Raw genomic sequence first — 21,644 nt, 5'->3', positions numbered from 1 at the left:
GCTAGTTCTCTGGGATGTACTGACTTGGGAATAAGTAGCAGCAAGTTTATTAATGCACTGGGAAAAGGAGAAACGCGAGTTATCCCAAATACAGAAAACAGATTTCTCAAAAACTCCAAGGAGGAACCTGATGGGAAAAAATAAAATGGTTCCCTTCCCCACGAAAACATACATAACCATAAATTGTGTTAATAATTTTTTTTTTTCAAAGTTCACTGGTCTTCTGATACCCTAATGAGTGGCAGGCATCTCATGTTTAAAAAAAAGCAAGCATGCTATGGAAGAAACCAAGGAAGGGACAGAGAGATGGTAGGGAAAAACAGGAAATATCTCAGGGACCCACCAACTCACTTTTCCCTGAGAAACAAGAAGGTGAAGCAGTTCAGCTGTTTGGAGGAGGGACAGCGTAAACAGCATATTGCTTCAGATTTCACAAACCTGCAAAAGAGAACTCCTGACCAGGAGCCACTGTTATCAGAAACAAGTGCCTAAGATCTAAACAAAGTTTTGTAATAGTGCAAATAAGTATGCTGAGCTAAAATTATTATTATTATTAAGAAATATTGTTATCCAGTAATCCTGTAATCCCAGCAGCTCAGGAGGCTGTAGCAGGAAGATCATGAGTTCAAAGCCAGCCTCAGCAACTTAGTGAGGCCCTAATAAGTAACTTAGTGAAACTCCGTATCTAAATAAAGTATTTTAAAAAGGGCTGGGGATATTGCTCAGTGGTTAAGCACCCCTGGGTTCAATATCCCCAGCAACCCCCTCCAAAAAAGAAAAAGGAAATATAGCTGCAGCCCTGATTATAAAGTCACATGCCCTTTCAAATCTAAATACTGAGCACCCTATTCTATGGTCATCACTGTATGACAAGAATATCATGGTCAGGGAAGATCACATTATGACATGTGTCCAAAAAAGGACCATATTTCAGTCTGCAAAAGAATGTACTTATGTAAAAGATATCAAGATGGGCTGGGGTCATGGTAGAGTGCTTGCCTAGCATGTGTGAGGCACTGGGTTCGATTCTCAGCACTACATATAAATAAATAAAATAAAGACCCATCAACAACTAAAAAAAAAAAAAAGATACCAAGAAAGTGCCTATAAAGTTTTTTGCAACACATACTTTTATCTGTTATGCCATTTTCTTTCTTTGTCCCAATATAACACAAATCCTCACAGTAAATTTAACTTCTATAAACCTTATCCCAAATAAATGGCAAATGTTATAATGAATACCCTCCTATAGAAGAATATAATAGCATATGTATCAAAGGACAGTCTTATTTCCAGCACACTCAGTCAGTAATTTGCAAATTTAAATATGATCAATTATATAATACAGGATTAGAGATAAATTCAAATATCCTACAATATAGGTTTTAAATGCAATTATCTGCATGCAACTTAATTCTTGCCATAGATTTAATTCCTTTCACCACAAGAATATAAAATTCTTTGAAAAGCTTGGGAAAGAACTTAGTAATATGAAAAATAATCGAATATTTTTCTGAAATATCTCTGGAAAAAGTAGCTAAAATGATAAGCCTCACAAACATAATAGATAAAACTTGCCATTGATTGAGTATTATTTGGAAGGCAATAATGGTAAACATTTTATATATATTATCTCATTGCACATTATGAAACAAGTATTATCATCCCAACTCTATATGGGTGAATATACTGATGCATATGGTTGAGTTACTTGTTCTAAATCTCATAGTGGTAAATAAAGGTAGAAATTTAATTCAGTTTTATGTCTATTCAAAAGTAGTGCCTTTATCAATCACACTAGTGCTTCCCAACTTTAGTTATATCAGGGTGCACACTGAAAATGATAAACTGGGAGTCGTGGTACATGCCAATAATCTCAACTATCAGTGAGGCTGAGGCCAGCCTAGGCAATTTAGCAGGACCCTGTCTCAAAATAAAAACATGTTTAAAGACAGGACTCTGTCTCAAAATAAAAAAATGTTTAAAGCAATTTAGCAGGACCCTGTCTCAAAATAAAAAAATGTTTAAATGCTGGGGATATAGCTCAGTGGTAGAGTTCTTGGTTCAATCCCCAGTGTCCAGGGGGAAGAAGAGAAGGAGTACTTGTAAGGCTCACTGGAATAAACTGGAGAGGTTTGGTGAAAAATATTCTTTGTTATGAAATTATGACTAAAAAAATACAAAGTATTACAGATGATTAAATTGGAATAAATCTTTCTAATAAATATTTTTCAAATTACTAACTTCAGGAAGTTTAGAGAATCACATAAGTGTTCAAATATTATTTCAACTATTATAAAAATCATTTAAAATTTCAACATTACAAAAAAATTGCAAACAGCTCACCTGTATGCCATCTTATCTACTACACACTGATTGGGAAGCTTTTCATAATATAATTTTCTCTTTCAAGAGAAAATTGTGATTAAACACTAATTTGGCATATCAAGACCTTTCCAATTAGAAAGAAATTCAAACCAAAAGTAATCAAAGAAGAATTACAATACTCAAGTCTTAGCTAATTTAGCCCATTCTAGTATCTTAATTAAATTTCTGTGTTACCTATGGTCTGTAACATACACTTTAATTTCATAATAACAGTAACAGCTAATATTCACTGAGGTAGTACTATATACCTGGCTGTGTTCTGCCTCACATTGTTTTCATGTTTAATCCATACAGCGACACCATGAAGATTCTCTATTTTCTCCATTTTAAAGAACCTGAGGCAGAATGAAATTAAGTAAATAACTTTTCCAAGTTTATAGCTAGCAAATGGGAATTAAGATTGGAAGCCCATGTTGTCCATCATTATTCAAAACTACATCCATGGGCTGGGGTTGTAGCTCAGTGGTAGAGCTCTCATCTAGTATGTGCAGTGCAAGGTCCTGGGTTCGATCCTCAGCACCACATAAAAGTAAATAAATAAATAAAATAAGGGTATTGTGTTCAACTACAACTAAAAAATAAATATTTTAAAAAAACTATATCCCAGTAAGAAAATCTATTGTGAGCCAGAAGAGACAAGGATAAGTAGATAGATTTCAACTTAAACTAAGTTAGATACTTTCATAGTATTGAAGTAAAAATAAAAAAGGCTTGCATGCACATTAAAGGAGATATTCTACAGAAAAAAAAAAACTTGGATACTATGTTGGTGTACTATGGTTATAGAAATAGCAGGAAAGATAATTTTAACTTAAAGATATGTATTATGATATGGCTCAAGTGAGAGCAGCTGTTTTTACAACCTATTTGAATTTACTGATTTAACTTACTCAAGAATACTGTATAAAAATCACACTTGAAAAATAATGAAGCTGGTAAAAATTAAAAGCAAAGTTTTAGTACTTTGATTTTTACTTATTGCTTTTCAAGTTCTGTAAGTCACCATGTGTTTAATTTTGTTTTTAACTAAATGCACTATTTGTAAAGTTCTGAATAAAAAATTTTCCAGACATTTGGAAAAGTTCTGCTTGCCCAAGTTCTGACTGCTACATCATGCCATTAAAAAGCCTCACAGTTTACAATTATATTACAATAGGCTAGTGTCCTGAGGGTCTCTCTTATGGTCAATGTAAATAAATCAAATCATTCACAAAAGATGAGAATATGCCTTTAATTTCATAACCAACTGATCAATAAAGAAAATGCTAATGTCTTGGATATTGTGTTTTGTGCCAAACTTCTTAGGGGCCCCAAAGACAAATGTCCAACATTAACTAGCAATAAATACTTAAGGAACATCTACTATGCTCCAAGGAAATGTTCATCCACAGAAGATTGCTGTTGTACAAAGACAGTCCAAAACTACAATTCAAATTCATGCCTTCTGGAAGTTCTGGTATTCAAATTGGAAGCTCCTTTCAATGTACAACTTTTCCTCTGTATCCAAAAGAAGCTGTCACTAATATTTCTACAATCTACTAACAACGAAATACATTAACAAAGAGATATGGACGGTATAAAGCCTGTAATCCCAGCAGCTAGACAGGCTGAAGCAAGAGTATGGCAAGTTTAAAGTCACCCTCAGCAAAAGCAAGGCACTAAGCAACTCAGTGAGACACTATCTCTAAACAAAATACAAAATAGGGCTGGGGATGTGGCTCAGTGGTGGAGTGCCCCTGAGCTCAATTCCCAGTACTCAATAAATAAATAAATAAAATAAAAATAAAGAGACTAGGAGAAGTAATTGGTACAAAATGGAGTACAAAGTGAGTCTTGGGTTATGATGTTGTATTCTGTCCTTTGGAGCTTTACATTGTGAAAATCTGGCACTTCCCTAAAGTAACTCCTTTTTCTCGAAAAATCAATTTATTTTAAAAAGTAAAGTTTTACTGCTTACAGAAACCATGACTCCTACTTACAGACCCCTATAAAATACTAACAATGAAGAAACATGGCTTGATTTATTGATAAGTTAATACCAGAGTACTTCATATGATTTATAAAAGTTTAAAACTAAATCATGCTAAGTAAAATGCATCTGACGGTACATAAAAACAGTTAAAATGAATATCAGGTAACATGAAGTAGTCCTAAAGGCAGTATTTTTCCTTTAAAGAGAACACAAGAGATAACCAGCTCCCCAGAAGTTTATTAGTCTTACAGTAAATGTCCAATTCCATAATTTATCCTAAAGTAACTCCATTCCACTGCACACCACCCATAGCAACTATTCAGCAATTTCCAATGTGTAATCTATTGTCCACTAGATAGCCACAAAACTCAAGCCATTCTTTGAATTTCCTCAATTCATACCATCCCCCTCCTTTTACAAAAAGAGATATAAAATCTTGAGAATACGAATGGTACAAAAAAGTAGGAAAAAGCATAGACTGCCTCTGCACCCAAGCTCTTTTCCTTTGTATCTAAGAACTTACCATTTATCTCAACACATAGATACCTTCATGTTTGAACACGTTAATAACAGTTCAAAATACTCTAACAAATGACAAGGTCTTTATGTGACTATTCTGTCCAAGCCTCTCCATTTAAACATTCAAGTCTTGCAGCTTTATCCTGTCATCAAGTATCACCACGCTCAAACTCCCAAACCATTGTACAAACCCAACATATACGCTTCCGCGTCCTCGGAGTTACCAACACGCTCCAACCCAATGTAAAACCTTCCCTAATAGAGGCTCTTCCTTTACGAGCTTTTCACAAATTCCTAACACAGTCTCAAAACTCCGTATTCCCAAACTCTCTTAAAAGCCATACCAGTCGGGAGTTACACCCTCTCCAGCCTAATTCCTACTACCTCAAACTCCACCCCCTCAACACGCCTTCTCGGGCCTCAGCCACCAACTTCAACACCCCGGCACGCCCTCCGGATCCCTTTGGGGTACTTTCCGCCGGTCAGGCTAGACCCTTCTCAGGCTTCGGAAAAGCCGGGCTCTCCCGACCACATTCCAACCCCGCCCCCAGCCCCTCACCGAGTAGTAGCAGCTTCACTTCTTTGGCCGCTTTCTCCCCGTCCTCCCGCAAATTGCGGTCGATCATCTTGCTCCGCTCCACCGCCGCCTTGTCTTCGGCGCTCAACGTGCAGCCCATGGCGGCGGCGGGAGAGGGAACCGGGCCCGGCCTCACTCACACTCTGCTGAAAGTGTTTCTCCTCTGGCTCAGACAGCGCGTCTACTGCTGGGCGGCGGCCCTCTCCGTCAGCTTCACTAGCGATCCGAGAAACCGGATATCCGGCGTTTACGACACTTCCGGCGACGCCCTGCGGCCGTTACCACTTGAACCACTCCCGCTCTAAGAGAGGAGATGAGACCGAAAGCGGAAGTCCCCGGGAGGGCGAGGGTTCCGCGGAGCTGTCAGGTTCTGTGAAGCTCGGTGCGCATCTCCTAACCTTAATCCCCCCCTTACCTGTTGGGTAAATGTATAAAAACCGGGTTCTCCTTTTCATTTGCTCTTCTGAGGTCTCACAGCGGGTTTGGAGGCTGGGGGTTGGGATTCTCAAATAAGAACCCACAGCCAACATGTCCATTTCTACTGGTAAATTCTCGCTGGGCATAAAACCCCTTTGGTCTCAGGTTCTGTTCTGGCGGCCCAGAGCTCTTGCCCAGGTGTTGGACATTTTTCTGCCTAAGTTGCTTCAGTCTTATCTATCGAGTAAGAACAAATTGCCCGGCATAAGCTCCTGCCATGCCTGATATCTGAGATCTGTAACACCAATCTTACTTAAGACAAGCCTTCTCTTCTGGCCCACTGCTTCCTGCTCTTAAAATATATTCTAGTCCTTATGGTACTACGACTAAGTTGCTGTGGGCTTTACAAAAGGCCAGTTGAAAAGTGTGTAGTTTGTCCAGTCAGCCCCACCCGGAAACAAACCAGTGCATCCTCTTAATCTCCTAAAATTTTCTGTTGTGATACCACACAAAAGGGAAGTTCTGGTAAAAATTGCCTCTCGGCTTTATTGTCACCTGAAAATAAATCTGTGAAAGCCCCATACTGATACCTTTTCACTGATAACCTTAGAAAGTACTGTGGCGCCGGTTCTGAATTAGCTTTACCGACAGACAGCCCCACAGGTACTGTCATGGTACATTCTAGGGAGAGGGACTTCTTTGCAGCCCCTAAAATCTTTTCCTGTGATTAAAAATCAGTTGGGAATAAAGAATCTAAAAGAATACAAGGTCCCAACAGAAAGGTCTATATAATGATGATTCATTAATTAGAAAATTAGAACCACCTCAAACAGCCTCATGCATCATAACTCTTATGCTAATTCTTAAAAGTTTTTAAAGTCCCCAGTCGCTTCTAACTGATGTTAGAATGAAATGAGCTTTTTGTGATAATTTTCCATTATCAACACTTCTGGGGAAAAAGGGCCAGAGGAAAGGGAAGAAAAACCAATATTTATTGAGTACCTATTTACCAATTATGGCTAGGCGCTTCCATGTCTCATCTCTTAATCCTCACAACAACCCTGTGAGGTAGGTTATAATGATCCCCATTTTTACAGATGAGGAAATAGGCTCAGAGAAATTAAGCAGCTTTCCCAAGTTCAAACAGTGAGTAAGTAGATCTGACTACAAATTAACCCCTTTTCTACATTGCCCCCTAGAAGATATTGCTCTGGGGACATCATACAACAAAAGGCCTAAGGTTTTCATTTAGTATTGGAAGTCACCTGGATATCACCAGAATGTAAGAAAAAGTAATTGACAGAATGGTTTCCTCAGCCTGCTGATTCTTCAGTGTATTAGGGAGGTCAGATTTTACCCAGGAACAGCTTTCAGAGCTAAGGATTACACACTGAATTTTACCAAGCCATCCTGGTGACTAGAAAACTCCTGGAAGTTGGTCATAGCAGAAAATGTTGGAAAGTTCTCATCATAATAAAAGAGAAACTCTTTAATTTCCTTCATGATCCATTCCTACAGGGAAAAACAAATTGCAAATGAATCTATTTATGTCAAACTCTGTAGTAAATGTCAGTGAGTTCACAGTGTCAGGTAATTCCAGCCTAAATTAGAGAGATCCTTGCACTTAAAACTTTTCTTCTTTGATGTATGTGAAGGAAGGGTTGGAGGACAATGTCAAAAGAAAAGCCAAAATAAATTAACAAAATGGCTGCCAAGCAATATTTAATGCCTTCCCTTTTCTCCCTCCCCCCTCATATGCCTTTCCTATTTCCACCAGAATCACACTGCCATCTGCTGGCAATACCTCAGATCTACTAGATGATTAGTGATTGAAAAGTTTTTACCCTATCTAGAAAGGAGATTCCTCCTATGACTTTATCTTAAAAGGAAATAGAGGTAAACAGATTTTGAATCACAAAGGACACTCCTTTGCTATATATACATTTTTTTCCTAAGGGATTTCTTCAGTGTAATAGGCACTGTACTAGAATGATAGTCTAGTGGTAGGAAGACAGAAACCTGCAAATTTTTCTAGTTCAAAAGGGGAAAATCTATGTTTGCCCAGTTTCATTTCATTTACAACTCCCACACTTTCCACAATCTGCAGGAAACCTCTATGTATTACTGCAATGAACTCTCAGAAATTAGAACTGTGGATATAGTCTCTAACATATTTCTCAAGCATATTTTAGAAATATTTTATAATGCTTTATTAGATTCAAATGCTCTATAAAGATACAAAGTATCTGATTATTAGCTCCTTGAAGGCAGGGGCGCACACATTCTCTGTGTGGGTCCCAGGACATAATGGATGTTAAAACTATTATGTACTGAATTGAACTGAAGGAGTCAATGTTGGTATCAGTATAATTTTTATCATAAAATTATTTATTGGCTGTTCAAAGGGGAGACAGCCCCACTCCCACCAAGCCATTTTCTCCCTGTGATGCTCAGAAGACAAGAATTTGTTCAAATATAGACCACACCACCCTTGGGCCCTGCCATGACCCTTTAGTGTTACCTGATTCAACTGAGGGAAGTGAGATAGACAGGTGGTCCCAGATTCCTGTCCAGTTTGCAATTATTCCCTTTCTGTTGCAAATACTATCACCAAAGCCAATCAACACAGTTCCTACAGTCTCAATCAGTAAATAACTCAGCCCAACTCATGTGCCCTCTCTCCAACCCAGGGCTGCAAATAAGAAAGAGATTTAAGTCTTTGTTACTGAAGCTAATTTTGAGAGCGATGAATGAGAGTAGGAAAGCATTTAATGGACCATGGAAACCCCACCCTTCCCATGCCCAACCTTAGTCTCTTGTACCCGATTGTCCAGGGGGCTGGAGGTGGGTCACTGCCATGAGGAGAGAGATCAGGGAGGCCAGTCCTGGAAAGAGAAGATTTGCAGTATTATTGATCAGGGTAATTTACTTGATCTGTCTGTATCCAGCCACTTTACTAATTCAAATGCTAACCCCCACCCTCAACTATCCAAACTTTAATCATTCTAGTTATTCATCTGAAAAGATAGGGAGAAAAAGCCTGTCTTATTATCTCTGCTGAGATCAGTCCCCATGCTGGATCTTCTACATGCAAGAGAAAGGCAGAAAAATCAGAAGGGCTTTTCCTGAAGAATGGGAGAAAGAGCTGCAGTAACCTTTCCTGTCTTCTATTCCATGTACCCTAATTGCTGTTTCCCCTTGTTCCTGGCTAAACCCTGTGGGGAAAGTACCCTGTTTTTCCTCTTGTGTTAAGGAAACTTCAAGTATAAAACTACAAAATCATCTATTAACTCATGACCCTTAATTGAAGTTTCAGTCTTTTTAAACCTAGTAGAGAATGAGACACAGGTTATTTTCTTACCTTTGCTTGGGTGAAATTACTGCCTTGGACAATTACATTGAAAGGCAAAATATCCTCAGTGGTCCCCAGAATAACTCCCAACCTTCCCTGCTACCCTGATCCTCCAGCTCTTAAACCTATAGAGTTTCCCTGTTTCCTGAGGCATGGAAAGTTCACTGGTTGAGAAGCTTCACCTCACCTTTGTGACCCTTTTCTCTCGTCATTGTCTCACCATACCCAGGTTCCCTCCCCCAGTAGTCAAAGATCACAGCCAAGTCCATGACTTTTGCCACATATCCCTCCTGTTGGCTCTGGTTTCGACCCAGGAAACACTAAGCAAAAACTGTGCGGAGACCCCAGTCGCAGCCCAGCTGGGAAAAAGGTGGTCCCACAAGGCGGTCTCTGCAATCATAACTGGCCTCCAGCCCCATCTCCCTCCAAGTGTCCAGCGTCCCATCATGACTCCAGCCGGGGTGAGGGGGCAGGGTGGAGGTAGTTGTCCGACATGATGATGTCACTAGTGAGTTGCTGCTCCAGAAACTCAGAGGTCTCTTCAGCTATCTGGCCTGGGATTCGGAAGTCAACAGCAGGTGGATCCTGCTTAGGGCTGGGTGGGGGCCGGGAAACCCAGTTCTCAGAGGGACAGCCTGTCCCTTGAAGGAACTGCAGGAAGTTCTCCTCAATGGAGCCCTCCCGGCTAGGCAGCCTTAGCTCCTCCTCTGGAGCTGGCTTGAAGAAGCAGACAAACTGCTTGCTGAGCTCCCCCCGGATCTGCCGGTTGAGACACCCATAGAAGAAAGGGTTGGAAGTGAAGCAAAAGTAGCCAATCCAGGTCACCACACTCTCCACCTGCCCGGTTGAAATAGGCTGAGCACTCAGGGCAACGTAGAGGTGGAAAGAGAAGTAGGGCAACCAACAGAGCAGGAACTGACCCCCCACAGCCAGGAGGACCACTGCTGCTTTCCCTCCCCCAAACGTCCGGTGTGGAGTGGTCTGGGGTGCCCCCGAGCTGGTGACCATAGTGGAGCGGCTGCTGAGAGACTCAGAGCGTTGCCGGGGTGTCTCCATCCACGTGGGCAGTGGCCCATGCTGCATCGCAGCCACACGAGCCACTCGGAACATGCTGCAGTAGACCACAAGGATGAGGAGCAGGGGTAACAAGAAGTAAAGGACAGCAAAGACCACCACAAAAAGCTGGCAGTAGGCACTGTGGCTCCATTGGAGTGAACAGCCTGGGGGTACATTGGGACCTCCTTCTTCCCAGGAGACCCTTCCCAACACTGGCACAGAAGCCATGGCCAGGGCCTTCACCCATACACCCACCAACACTGAGGCCACAAGCCCCAGTGTCATGCGCACCTCATAGCGCATGGGGTGGACCACATAATAGTAGCGCTCCACATTGATGGCGGACACAGAGAGGATGGCCAGGCTGACAAAGCATACACTCAGGAACAAATAGAGGCGGCAGGCCACCTCCCCGAAGAGGGCATGGTCAAAGAGGGCGGAGCTGGAGAGCATGGCCAGGGGCATGAGGGTCAGGGCAGCTAGCAGGTCCACCAGGCAGAGGTGGAAGACAAATACAAATTTTCGGAGGGCGGGTGTCTTGGCGATAACGGCCATCACGGCAGCATTGCCAGCCACAGCAGTCAAGTCCAGCAGGAGCATGAAGAAGAGGGCCACAGATTCTGAAGCTACATCCCTCAGTCCCACCTCTGGGACCCCACTGGCAGTAGAGGGACCTGGAGTTTGAGGGATCCTCCCCAAAGTGGAAGAGTTCCCAGATGACTGAGGGATGGGCGAGGACTCCATGGGGCCGAAAGAGGACACCCAGGGCACCTCCTGTCACAGGCCCATCCCCCATTCTAGTTCACGACCCTGGGATGGTGAGCCCAGACTCAGGCTTTCCAATATTGTGAGTAAGTGGAGCTCCTGCTGGAGCCTCTTATCACCAGCCTTCAAAGTTGGATTGCTCTGTGTCCAGAGCACTAGGCCAGGCAGCTGCAGTCTTAGGAATTCCTATCCCTGTTCTGGCAGAAGGTGGCTCCCAGGTTGGCCTTGACAACTGGGAAGACGCAGGAGACATGAGAGAGATGAAGCCTTGACCACTCAATAGCACTCCCCCTCCTGAGTGGCCTCTGGCTCTTTCTTTTCCACTTTCCTTCCTCCATTCTCCATACCCTTCTCCCCTTTCAAGAGCTGTTATCCAGAGATTCTGAATCCTCTGTCTGCCTTTCCCAGGTCCTGCTGAGTTCTGGAACAGTGCGCAGTTTTAGGGCTGCTTATGTGAATTTCCCGATTTCTGATCTCCAAATAGGGAGTAGAAGGAGCATAAGGTTACGCTTCCGGTTCCAGGTCTGGGCATTACTAACTCTGCAACTCTTCTGGACTCGTTTCCTCATAAAGGTATCTGTAAAATGAAGGGAATAGTACCTACTTCACAACTGTGTTTACAGGCCCAGCGAGATTCATTAAACACAGTTCTAATCACAGGCTTCCCACATGTCCAACCCTGTTCTAAGCTCTCAATGAATATTAACTCACTTTAGTCCTCATACAACCTTATAAAACGAATAGTATTCTTATCTCCATTTTTCCAGGAATAAACCTGAGGCTAGAGATGTTAAGGCAGTTACCCAAGGTCACACAGCTAGTAAATGGCCAGGTCTTGGTACCTACCTGGTCAGTCTGGTGCCCTGATGTGCATGAAGATGCCCTTTACACCAACTGAAATACAGTAGGATTCTAGCGATTGTTGAATATGAACTATCTCTAAAAAATGTCTCTCACTGCTATAGGGCTGTCACCTGAAAAGGAGAACTGTGCTTTTGTCTCTTCTGACATCACCACTCCCAAGACAAAGAGCTATCACTTTGGGAATGTTGAAAAGAAACAGTGAAAATAGAATGTCCCAGCTGGAAGGAAACTGGTTCACTTGAAAGCTGCCCTTCTCTACCTACTCTAGCTTCTCAAGGCCACTGTGCCACTGTGGGTGGAGAAGAGCTGCTTCTCACTTTCCCAGCTTCCCATATCTTGTCATTGGACTGACCCTCTGAGGATCCCTGGCCCAAGGGTTTCTTGGTTCTGGACTGTCACCACGGTCACAGAACAAGGACTAGGAGTAGGTGCTGGAGTAGGCATGAGGTGAAGATGCCCAGATAGCAGCATGATCATGAAGTGGTGAGCATAAAGCAGACAAGGAGACTGGAAGAAACTAGTATCTCTCATTTCTCCTTATCAAATGTCAATATCACATCTTTTTTATGTGTGTCATTATCCATGTTGAGTTTTCATATAATTGAAATGGGTTGCCCAATGTAATTAAAATTTTTTCATTTACACATATCATTCTTGCAGTGCAGATTCCCTCAATATAGTATGATGACTTATGCAACCTAGAGGCAAACTGCAGCACGCCCAATCAGATGGTCTTTCTGTAGACAAGTTAAAAATTTCCTGGGCTACAGTTTCCTCATATGTGAAATGGGAGGCTGGGACTAGATGACCTCCAAAATCCTGCACATGATAACATTTGATTACTCTGTGAGTTCCCTGATACAGAGGGCCTGGTGGTTGCTAAGTTTTAAACTTACCATCTTCATGACTTCTATGAATAAGACAATGTGGCCTCCAGGGCCCACTCTTCTCCAGTTATCATCTTAAAATAATCATGGGTTTTGGTGTTACCATGACTCTCACACTAATCCAGTTTCTAACATGCTGTGCAATAGGTGCTCAATGCAATTTTGTGAACTGAATCAGACTCAAATTGACTCAAAGTGAATCCCTACCTCCTAGTACAAACTCCAAGAATATTCTGTCAGTCATCTGTGTGCCAGCCAGGGGACTCTTTTTTGGAAAGGATAACCCAGGCTCTTGGATTCAAGACTGCCCTAACTTTGGACATCTGCCTAGAGACATGCCTCTCTCCAGAGATAGCAGAAAGCTCATTTCACAGTTGAGAAGGCCACATAGACTCAGGGTCTGCAGAGAACATGAAGAGAGGGCAGAAAAGTGGAGATGTCAGCTTCTCTTAAGATGGTCTACCAGGAAAAACACCAGAAATACTAGAGGAAGCATCCTTGCCTCTTATGCCACAATTTACCCATCTCTTCTACCTATGAGGCACCCAGAAGACATGACTCCGAGTCCATGGTAACTAATAGAAGAAAGATCCACCATGGGTGGATTGCACGCAAGAGTCTAATCTAGCAAGGCTCAGCCAGGGTCCCAGAATGAGAGAGGCAGACATGGTTTCCATGTGGATGTGGAGGGATGCATACAGCCATGATGGAGCCCTAGGTAACAAGCACTGGACATTTCTCAGAGTCCCTTCAGTCTTGCCAGTATTTCCACAATGACTCCCAAACTCCAGGAATCCTATTTAACTTCTAACAGACAGACCAATATACCTGGCAACTGGACACTCCCTCTGACCATCTGCCTTATAGAGGGCTGGGCCTTGGTGTAATGCTTTTATAGGGGTAGTCCAGGGAGCCTTGCTCCACTCCCAGTTCATGTCATCATGCCTTCTACCCCAACAGATGCTTTCATCCTCCCACTGCTTCCTTCCAACACCACCCACCTCACCTCCAGGACCTCTTAGTTCCTGGAAGATTTGGCCACCATAGGGACTGAGGTCTGGCCTGTAGCAGGGGCATAGTCAAGTAACAAATACCCTTGTTTCAGGACGCAGGATGCACACAAGTGCCCAGCCCAAGGCCACAGAAGTGCTGTTGAGATTCATATGTACCTGTTTCTCAGATACGGAGCTTCCTTCCCAAGGATCGGAGCCCAGTCTTCCTTCAGGCAAGCTCATACCCCTCCTGAGCCAGGGGAGATTTCTAGGAAGCTTCAACACCTCTCCCAAGCAGAGTTGCCCACACCCAGGGCACAGTTGCCCATCAGCCTAGATGCCAAAGAACCAATTCCTAAGATGTGGGGAGCCCATCTCTATGACATGGAACAAGACAGATGGAGAATGCTGTCTGTTGCAGAATGTGGCTACCCCCACCAGCAGGAGATCATCAAACCCCCATCTCTAGGCTCCAGAGATGCCGACACCCTATTACTGCCTGTGGGATACCTGGGAGCCCATCCCCTAACAAAACTGCCCACCATAGGGTAAGATGAGCTAGTCCTTCGAATGCTACCCTTCCATAGGGTGCTGCAGCACTCACCACCAGGCCCTGGGTCTGGCCCATTCCTGGCCTAGTCGGCAACTCCTACCTTTGCTGAGCAGCTCCCGGCTCCCATGTGATAGCTCCTCTCAGCTGATGCTTCTCCAAGGCTGCTGAAGCCTGAACCACTGCAGTGAGCGTGAGAGGCAGCCGGCAGAGCAGGATGCTCGAAATGCTTCTGGGTCCTAATGGCCTCCTGCTTCCCACCCAGCCCCTTGGAGCCACTTCTGAAGCAAACAGCTGGGCATCAGTGCCTCAGGTGAAGTGCTCTGGAGTGAGCCCAGTGCTTCTCACTTCTCTCAGGTTGCTGGACTGCTTCTTAAAAGTTTCATGGGACCAGGCGATGACAGGCAGGAGAGACCTTCCTGAAGTAAAGAGAGCATTTGGAGTCAAGAAATTCAGGTTCAAGGCCTGGCTATGGTACTCACTGGCTACGGCACTCACTGGCTGTATGACCTTAGGCAAATCATTTCCAGTTTTGGACTTTGTTTGTTATCTGTTCAAAGTGATTATAGGATAGATGATCCCTGAGGTTCCTGACAGCCTTGTCATCTCATGGTTCTGTATGACATCGGGACCAATGTGCTTTTTAGCAGGTAGGTTAGTGCATGCATAGGACTCCAAGGTTAGGACAGGGAAGGGGAGGCTCCAGGGAATGGCCCAAGGTTTAATTCCTTTGGAACATGCCAAGTGTATACAGTAGACAGATTGAAGGGTAGCAGTCAGGTTCAAAGAGGAGCTGAAGGCTTTGTGTTAACCCTACATTTGCCCCAACACACATACCCGAAAAAAAGCACATTATTATGTTCCTAGATTGTATGCTTATTTGGAGTGGAGCTGTAAGATTGGTGGAGATAGGGGGATCTAACATTTCTCTGAGAATGCACCTTAACAACACTGCTCTCTAGAGGCAGAGTGGGGGCCAGGTATTCAGAAAGGATCAGATTGGTCTAGTTTATAGGCTTGGAGGAACATCATCCATGGAGCGTCACTATCCATGTGATGGGCTTTAGAGATGAGATAGGGGCATGACCTCTCACTAACTATGAAGAAAACTACAGCTTCTCAGGTACATGACTGATAGCAAGGGTCGGATTCTGACACAGCAAGAGCTGTCAGGCATTCTACAAACCAAAGCATCCACATTCCTGAGATAAAGAGACTGCTCAAAATCACACAGTTCCACCTGGCAGAGCCATAAGCCTGTGCAGAAAATTCAGACATGCTACTGACTCCAGAGCCTTGTAACCTTATGCTTGCCCACCAGGAACTCCTTCTGTCTCTAAAAAGGAAGAACATGAATTCTAGAACTATTTACTAAACCCAACTCAAGTCATAAGAATAGCGAACTACCCAGCAAATTCAGAAGGGAAGGGTGGCTGCCCAGGCCCCCGTTCAACAACAAAGAGGCCACTGGCCAGCTCAGAGCTCACAGAACCATTTTCTGCTATACTTAGTTACCATTTCTTGAGCTCTTATGAAAGTCAGTCCTTTAAAGTACAGCATTTTCAACCCCCACACTCATCTTGTTTTATAGGTACCAGAGGTGAGGTGACTTTCCACAAATATGGCCAGAGTCAATATTCAAACTCAGGTCTGTTTGAAATCAAAGTGTTTGTTCCCTCCCCATAACCTCCATGGAGTCCTGACATGACACACCAGGTAGAAGCCCAGGCTGGTGTGGCCCTCTTCCAAGAGGTTCAGGGAGAATCTGAGCAAACAAGGCTCTTTGGAATGGGGTTATAGAAAAAGCACTGGACTGTGGTCAGAAAACTTTGTTTTAGTTTGGCTCTGCTCTACTGGTTGGTTGGAAAACCTGCGAGTTGGCAGCTGTGCATTAGTTTTCCTACCTATAAGATGGGCAAAATTTGTCACTCCCCAGCTTATCTAGTAGGGTGATAGGGTTCCCCACCCTATCACGGCTGCTGCTCAGGGTTGGTGGAGCTAGTATGGTAGCCATGGCTGGCTAAACAGATGGTGTAGTGGCCAACAGCCAAGGTCATGAGGCCTCTCCCAGAGAGCTATTGAGGAAGGAGGTACCAAAGAGGTGGTGGGTCCTAGAGCTCCTCCTGGATGTCAGAAACCATCTTGGTTCAGAGGAGAGAGTTAGACAAAGAGAAGTGGGTAGGCATGGAGAGAACTGTCTGGCCAAGCCTCAGTGGCCACTGATACTACTACTAATAACAATGATGATGATGATAGTGCTAGTTGTTGTTGTTGTCTTTCTTGCTTGCTTGCTTGCTTTTTTGGTACTGGGGATTGAACCCAGGGGTGTTTTCCTACTGAGCTACATCCTCAGCCCTTTTATTTTATATTCTGAGACAAGGTCTTGCTAAATTGCAAAAGCTAGCCTTAAACTTGTGATCCTCATGCTTCAGCCTCCTGAGTCCCTGGGGTTACAGGCATGCAGGTTAATGCTACTTCCTGAGGGCCCAGTCTGGGGAGGTACTTCTTATGCTATACGTCACTAGATTATCTCAATCAGGGTTTGGAGTAGCTCACATCACCCAACCATCACAACCAGGCTAATCCCTCCTTTTAGAGCTTAGCACAATGAAGGGAATGAGAAAACCACGGTAGAAAAACTGGGTGAGGTCCCTCAAAACATGTCATAGATCCATGGTCCACCACATACGCCCAGGTTCCCTGGTATAGGATGAAGACCAGGACCCCTTCTCCCCGTGTCATGGGGAAGCCCTTGGTGCTGAGGACTGGTCTGTCCATCCTAGACTTGCTTCTTGAAACAACTCTATCCCACCCTTGCCCACAAGCCCCTCTTGACAGTGTTCTGTTCACTCCACCCACCCTTTCCTGCCAACATGAGATACTGCAACTGACCAAGTTTACCTTTCATCCATGTATCCATTTATTAAATATTGAATGTTTTCTATGAGCCCATAGCTCCTTCCCTGTAGCCCCTCTGCTTAGAGGTAACCACTGTCTTCCCTCTGTTTTCTCTCTGCCTTCTGTCAAAACCTGCTCTGAGGAAAGAGGTTGATAAATCCGTTGGTAATGATAGCAGCTTAATGTGTTCTCTCTCCCAGGAATATTAACAATTTATCAAGAAACAAAGGGAAGAAGCAAGATGTTGGGATTCCAGTAGCAACCAGGGAAGCCCCTGAGATCCCAAAATACAGAGCACTCCCCAGTCTGGCCTCATCCCCAGGAGGCAAGCGTTGTGTCCCTTCAGCACCCACTTCCATCCATGTGGACAGCCAACTCTCCCACCCAGGAAGTAGGCTCACAGCTGGGGCCTCTCCACTACAGCTCGGCACCATGGGGCCTGCTCCTCAGGCACCCACCTTCCCCTGTCCTCATCTGGGGGCCAGGCTGAGGCACTAGGAGGGGGGTGCAGGAAGACTGAGGTGAGAGCCTTTCCATTCTCTTTATTCCCCCACAGTCTGGCCCACACCCCCTGCCAGGAGCCGAGATCCAACAGTATATTCAGCCGGCAGCTGCCACTGGTCATGTGAGCCCATTGCTAGGTTACAGGGACCCAAAAATAAATCCTTCCCAACCAGATTAGAAACTGGGGGCCTTGGATGAACCAGGCTCAAAAGAGTGGCAGGAACATCCACAGTGCACATGTGCAGACCAGGCCATGCCGCCCACCTCCTAACCATTAGCCAGGCCTCAACCATGGACCCCTAAAGGAAAGTTCCAGACAGTTCCTGGGCCCTTAGTAACAATAAATAGACTTACAGGTTGAGTGGCCACCCTCATTGGCAATCAGGGGCAGCTTGAGCAAGACCACTAAATCTTCTCATCATTAACCTGTTCCTCCATATGCTCTACCCCATGCCCCCACAAAGCAGCATTCGCCATTTACCCTGGGGCGCAGGGGCAACAAGTACCAATTGTTCTTTTCCAGATTTGGGAAGGGAGATCTAGCAGTAGGCACAGTCCTGAGCATTTCACATGGGTAATTTCAATAAAATAAGTCCATTGACTGGTACAGAAACTGAAGCTCAGAGAAGTTAAGTGACTTTCTCAGAATCACACAGTTGAGTAAATGTAAATCTAGGGTTTGAATCTACATTTATTCAGACTGGGGTTAGGACAAGGGAGAGGACAGGAAGCCCAGCAGAGGAAAGCAGGGGTGAAGGTGGGGGGTTGCTGAAAATCATTCCCTGGGGCTGATAACTTGGCACTTCTACTTGCTCTGAATTAGAAGTGTTGTCTCCACCAGCCACTCACCTCCACAGCCTCCAAGCCAGGGCACAGCTTACCCAGGCCACCTGCTTGCTTCCCCACTGCATCAGGTTCTAGCCACTTCTTGAGAAAACAGTCCAGGACCTGGTTTGGGTCATTCCTGCATTTGAGGCCTGGGGAGGGGCACATCCAAACCCCCAGTGTAAGAAAAGCAACACTGAAAGGGTTCTAGGAGATCAGGCATCCAACCCCTCATCTTACAGATGAATAGGTCCAGAAGAGGAAATAACTTGTCCTGAATGCACAGCTCAAGAGTAAAGGATGTGGCCAGGCACAGTGGTGCACACATACCTGTAATCCCAGTGGCTCAGGAGGCTAAGGCAGGAGGATTGTGAGTTCAAAGTCAGCCTCAGCAAAAGCGAGGTGCTAAGCAACTCAGTGAGACCCTGTTTCTAAACAAAACAACAACAACAACAACAAAATAGGGCTGGGGATGTGGCTCAATGGTCGAGTGCCCCTGAGTTCAATACCCAGTACCCTCCTGACAAAAAGAGTAAAGGATGTGTGACCAGAACCCAAGCTTCCAGGTTCCTATCCCCTCTTTTGAGGCTTGGGATATAGCTCAGTTGGTAGAGTGCTGTCTCACAAGCACAGGGCCCTAGGTTCAATCCCCAGCACACAAAAAACAAAACAAAACAAAAAAAACCTTCCTCCTCTTTTTGCCTGTAAGTTTTCACAGACCTGTCTCAGGGTAACCTGGGGTCCCTTCCAATACTTAGTGTCCTTCCTCAAGCCACCCCCATCTCCAAGGCCCTCTAGTTTTCCATGCTCTTCAGCAATATGCTTCTCCTCCCTGGTGTGATTCTGAAGGGGTTCAGGCTCCCTATCACCTCTCTGTGCAAAGTCCCCGCCTCCCTGTTCTGCTCACACTCATATAGTTTACTGAAACTCGGGGCACCCACCCACTCCTTCTGCTCCCAGCAGTCCTAACTACAGACTATATTTTGCTCAAGTCCAGAAATATTTATCAATTCTCTGCTACATGCAAAGCTCTGTATAGGGAGTGAGGGAAAGGGAAGCAGAGATTAAATGAATACAAACCTTTCCCTCTTGGTGCTTACAATGTACGATGGGTCAAAGTAGGTTATAAGTTTCAAGGGAGACTCATATTGCTGGGGAGATTCAAAGGAAAAAGTGAAACCTTCAGGAAGTCTAGGAAGTCTTCATGAGGGGGGTCTTAAAAGAAGGGTAAGATTTTATTTTGTTAATTATTATTAATATGTATTTTTAATGGCACATAGTAACCGTACATATTTATGGGGTAATGTATGGTATTTCGATACATGTATAGTGTGTAATGATCAGTTTGGGGTAATTGGCCTATCATCTCAGATTTTTATCATTTCTTTATGTTGGGAACATTCAAAATCCTCTCTATTAACTATTTTGAACCATTCAACTAATTGTTGTCAACCACAGTCATCCTCCTTGCTATATATAGAACATTAGAAATTCCTTTTTGGTATGGGATATTAACTGGGAGCAGTAGGTGGAGGCTAAGAAGGGGAGTAGCCCAGATCATGGAGAATGCCAAGTTTAAGAAATATCAGGCACTATGAGTTGTCCAGTTTGACTGAAAAATAATCTGTGCATAGGAGAGAAGTTTTCTCACAGAAAGGTTGAGAAAACTTTTTTGTGGGACTGTTGGAAGACCTTGCAAGCCAGCCTGGAAAGTCAGCATGGCAAAATGTTTAGAGCAGAGAGTCACAGTGCCACAGATGTGTCCATCTCCTGTGTTTTTGTGAGTCGGTTGTTCTGTGTTTACTGAAGCCACAAGTTCCAGAGCAAGGAACTGAACTAGAGACTGGGAATTTTCCTTGTTGTTCAAGCCCAGAGGAAGAACACAAAAGTTTATAAGTCATGAAGGAGCTAAGGCAAGTGAAAGTATGGCAGAGTGAACTCAGAGGGAAGGGCAGGTCAGAGATGAGGAGATACAGATGAGGAGATACAGAGATCAAATTATACTCCTTTTTCCAGGCGGGGCTCTCTGACTTGCATGCCCATTTTGTGGGGAGGAGGTGGAGATGGGTGGAGTGGCAACTTGAGTACCTGGAAATTCTTCCTGTGGGTTGGTGGTGTCCTAGAAGCTACCCAGCCTGATCTGCAGGAACATGGCACCCCGGACCACTCAGCTGGTTATTCCAGCCTGAGATGGCAGTTCAAGCTCAACTTCATTAGCTCGTACTGATAACAAAGAGCTGCACTCCACAAAGTTCAGACTCTCAGTCTGGTGGTGTCTCTGGACAGCTGTCCCTAAGCATCTCATCCTCAGGAAGGCCAGTCTATGCTGAGCCCTAGGGCATCCTGACTTTTCCCTCCTTGGACACTGCTGGGCTCTGTGATATTGGCCTTGTAGTCCCTTTCCCAGCTGTTCCTCTTCCCTCCAAAGTACTCTCCCTGGATCTCTGGCCCAGCTAAAGACAGGAAGACCCCCTATTCAACTTTAATGCCCATTGGTTCAAGGGAGGGCTATACCCCCAGACTCAGAGCTCTCAAGGGCTCCTTTGGGATGGACAGATGGCTTCATGAGTGAACCCTCACAAAGGGGTAACTTCACCCACCCTCCTGGGACCCTCTTAGAATGGCATGTGTGAGTTGTCTCTCCAGGGGCCTAGCCCTCAAGGGTCTAAATAAATTCATACTCCAGCAGGGAATCCCTGGATGGGGAGGACCTGGGAAGGAAAGAGGACCCACCTGCTCCATCTCAGGGCCTCCAGACTGCAGGACCTCTAGGCTGCACTAACAGACAATAGCCACAAGAGGACAGTGTTGCTACAGAGCTGCGAAGAGTCAGCATCTTAGTAACAGGCTTCTTCCTGCCAACCCCCACCTGCTTTCTCCTTCCTAGGGACTTGCATCTTGTGGGACCTGATCTTTTTACACTGTTGTGGTCTCAGCTGCAAGGTGGGCAGGCAGTAAAGTCATGGGGGATCCCAAAAGAAAATCCCTCCTATTCCTAGGATGTTATGAGGCAGATCTGGCCAACTGGGGTTCAAGAAGCAACCCAGAGCATTCAGTGCAGATTGCACTCATGTGAAG

The 21,644-nt window shown here is 44.5% G+C and overlaps 2 protein-coding genes across 4 annotated transcripts in view; both read right to left on the bottom strand.

The window, feature by feature from the left end:
- Positions 1-5,706, bottom strand: part of Gnai3 (G protein subunit alpha i3) — a 43,226-nt gene extending 37,520 nt beyond the window's left edge. Inside the window, exon 1 of the mRNA XM_015505096.2 lies at positions 5,439-5,706. Within this exon, the coding sequence (XP_015360582.1) occupies positions 5,439-5,556 (118 nt within the window). The 5' untranslated portion in view covers positions 5,557-5,706. The remainder of the gene's footprint in view (positions 1-5,438) is intronic.
- A 1,139-nt stretch (positions 5,707-6,845) lies between these two features.
- On the bottom strand, positions 6,846-14,714 carry Gpr61 (G protein-coupled receptor 61). 3 transcript variants are annotated; one of them, XM_048815118.1, is made up of 3 exons: positions 14,443-14,714; positions 9,235-11,623; positions 6,846-8,758 (listed from the first exon to the last, which is right to left on the bottom strand). In XM_048815118.1, exon 2 carries the CDS (start codon positions 11,023-11,025, stop codon positions 9,670-9,672), a length of 1,356 nt encoding a protein of 451 aa, XP_048671075.1. In that variant the 5' UTR covers positions 11,026-11,623; positions 14,443-14,714; the 3' UTR covers positions 6,846-8,758; positions 9,235-9,669. The 3 variants fall into 3 exon arrangements, with proteins under 3 accessions (XP_048671075.1, XP_015360549.1, XP_048671076.1); XM_015505063.2 differs by having other exon boundaries at positions 9,413-11,623; XM_048815119.1 differs by lacking the exon at positions 14,443-14,714 and adding an exon at positions 13,967-14,426 and having other exon boundaries at positions 9,413-11,623.
- Between the last annotated feature and the right edge of the window lie 6,930 nt (positions 14,715-21,644).

Source organism: Marmota marmota, unplaced genomic scaffold (genome assembly GCF_001458135.2).
Source record: "Marmota marmota marmota unplaced genomic scaffold, marMar, whole genome shotgun sequence".
NCBI lineage: Eukaryota > Metazoa > Chordata > Mammalia > Rodentia > Sciuridae > Marmota > Marmota marmota.
Note: the sequence above shows the minus strand (reverse complement) of the source record. Positions and strands in the feature narration are given on the sequence as shown.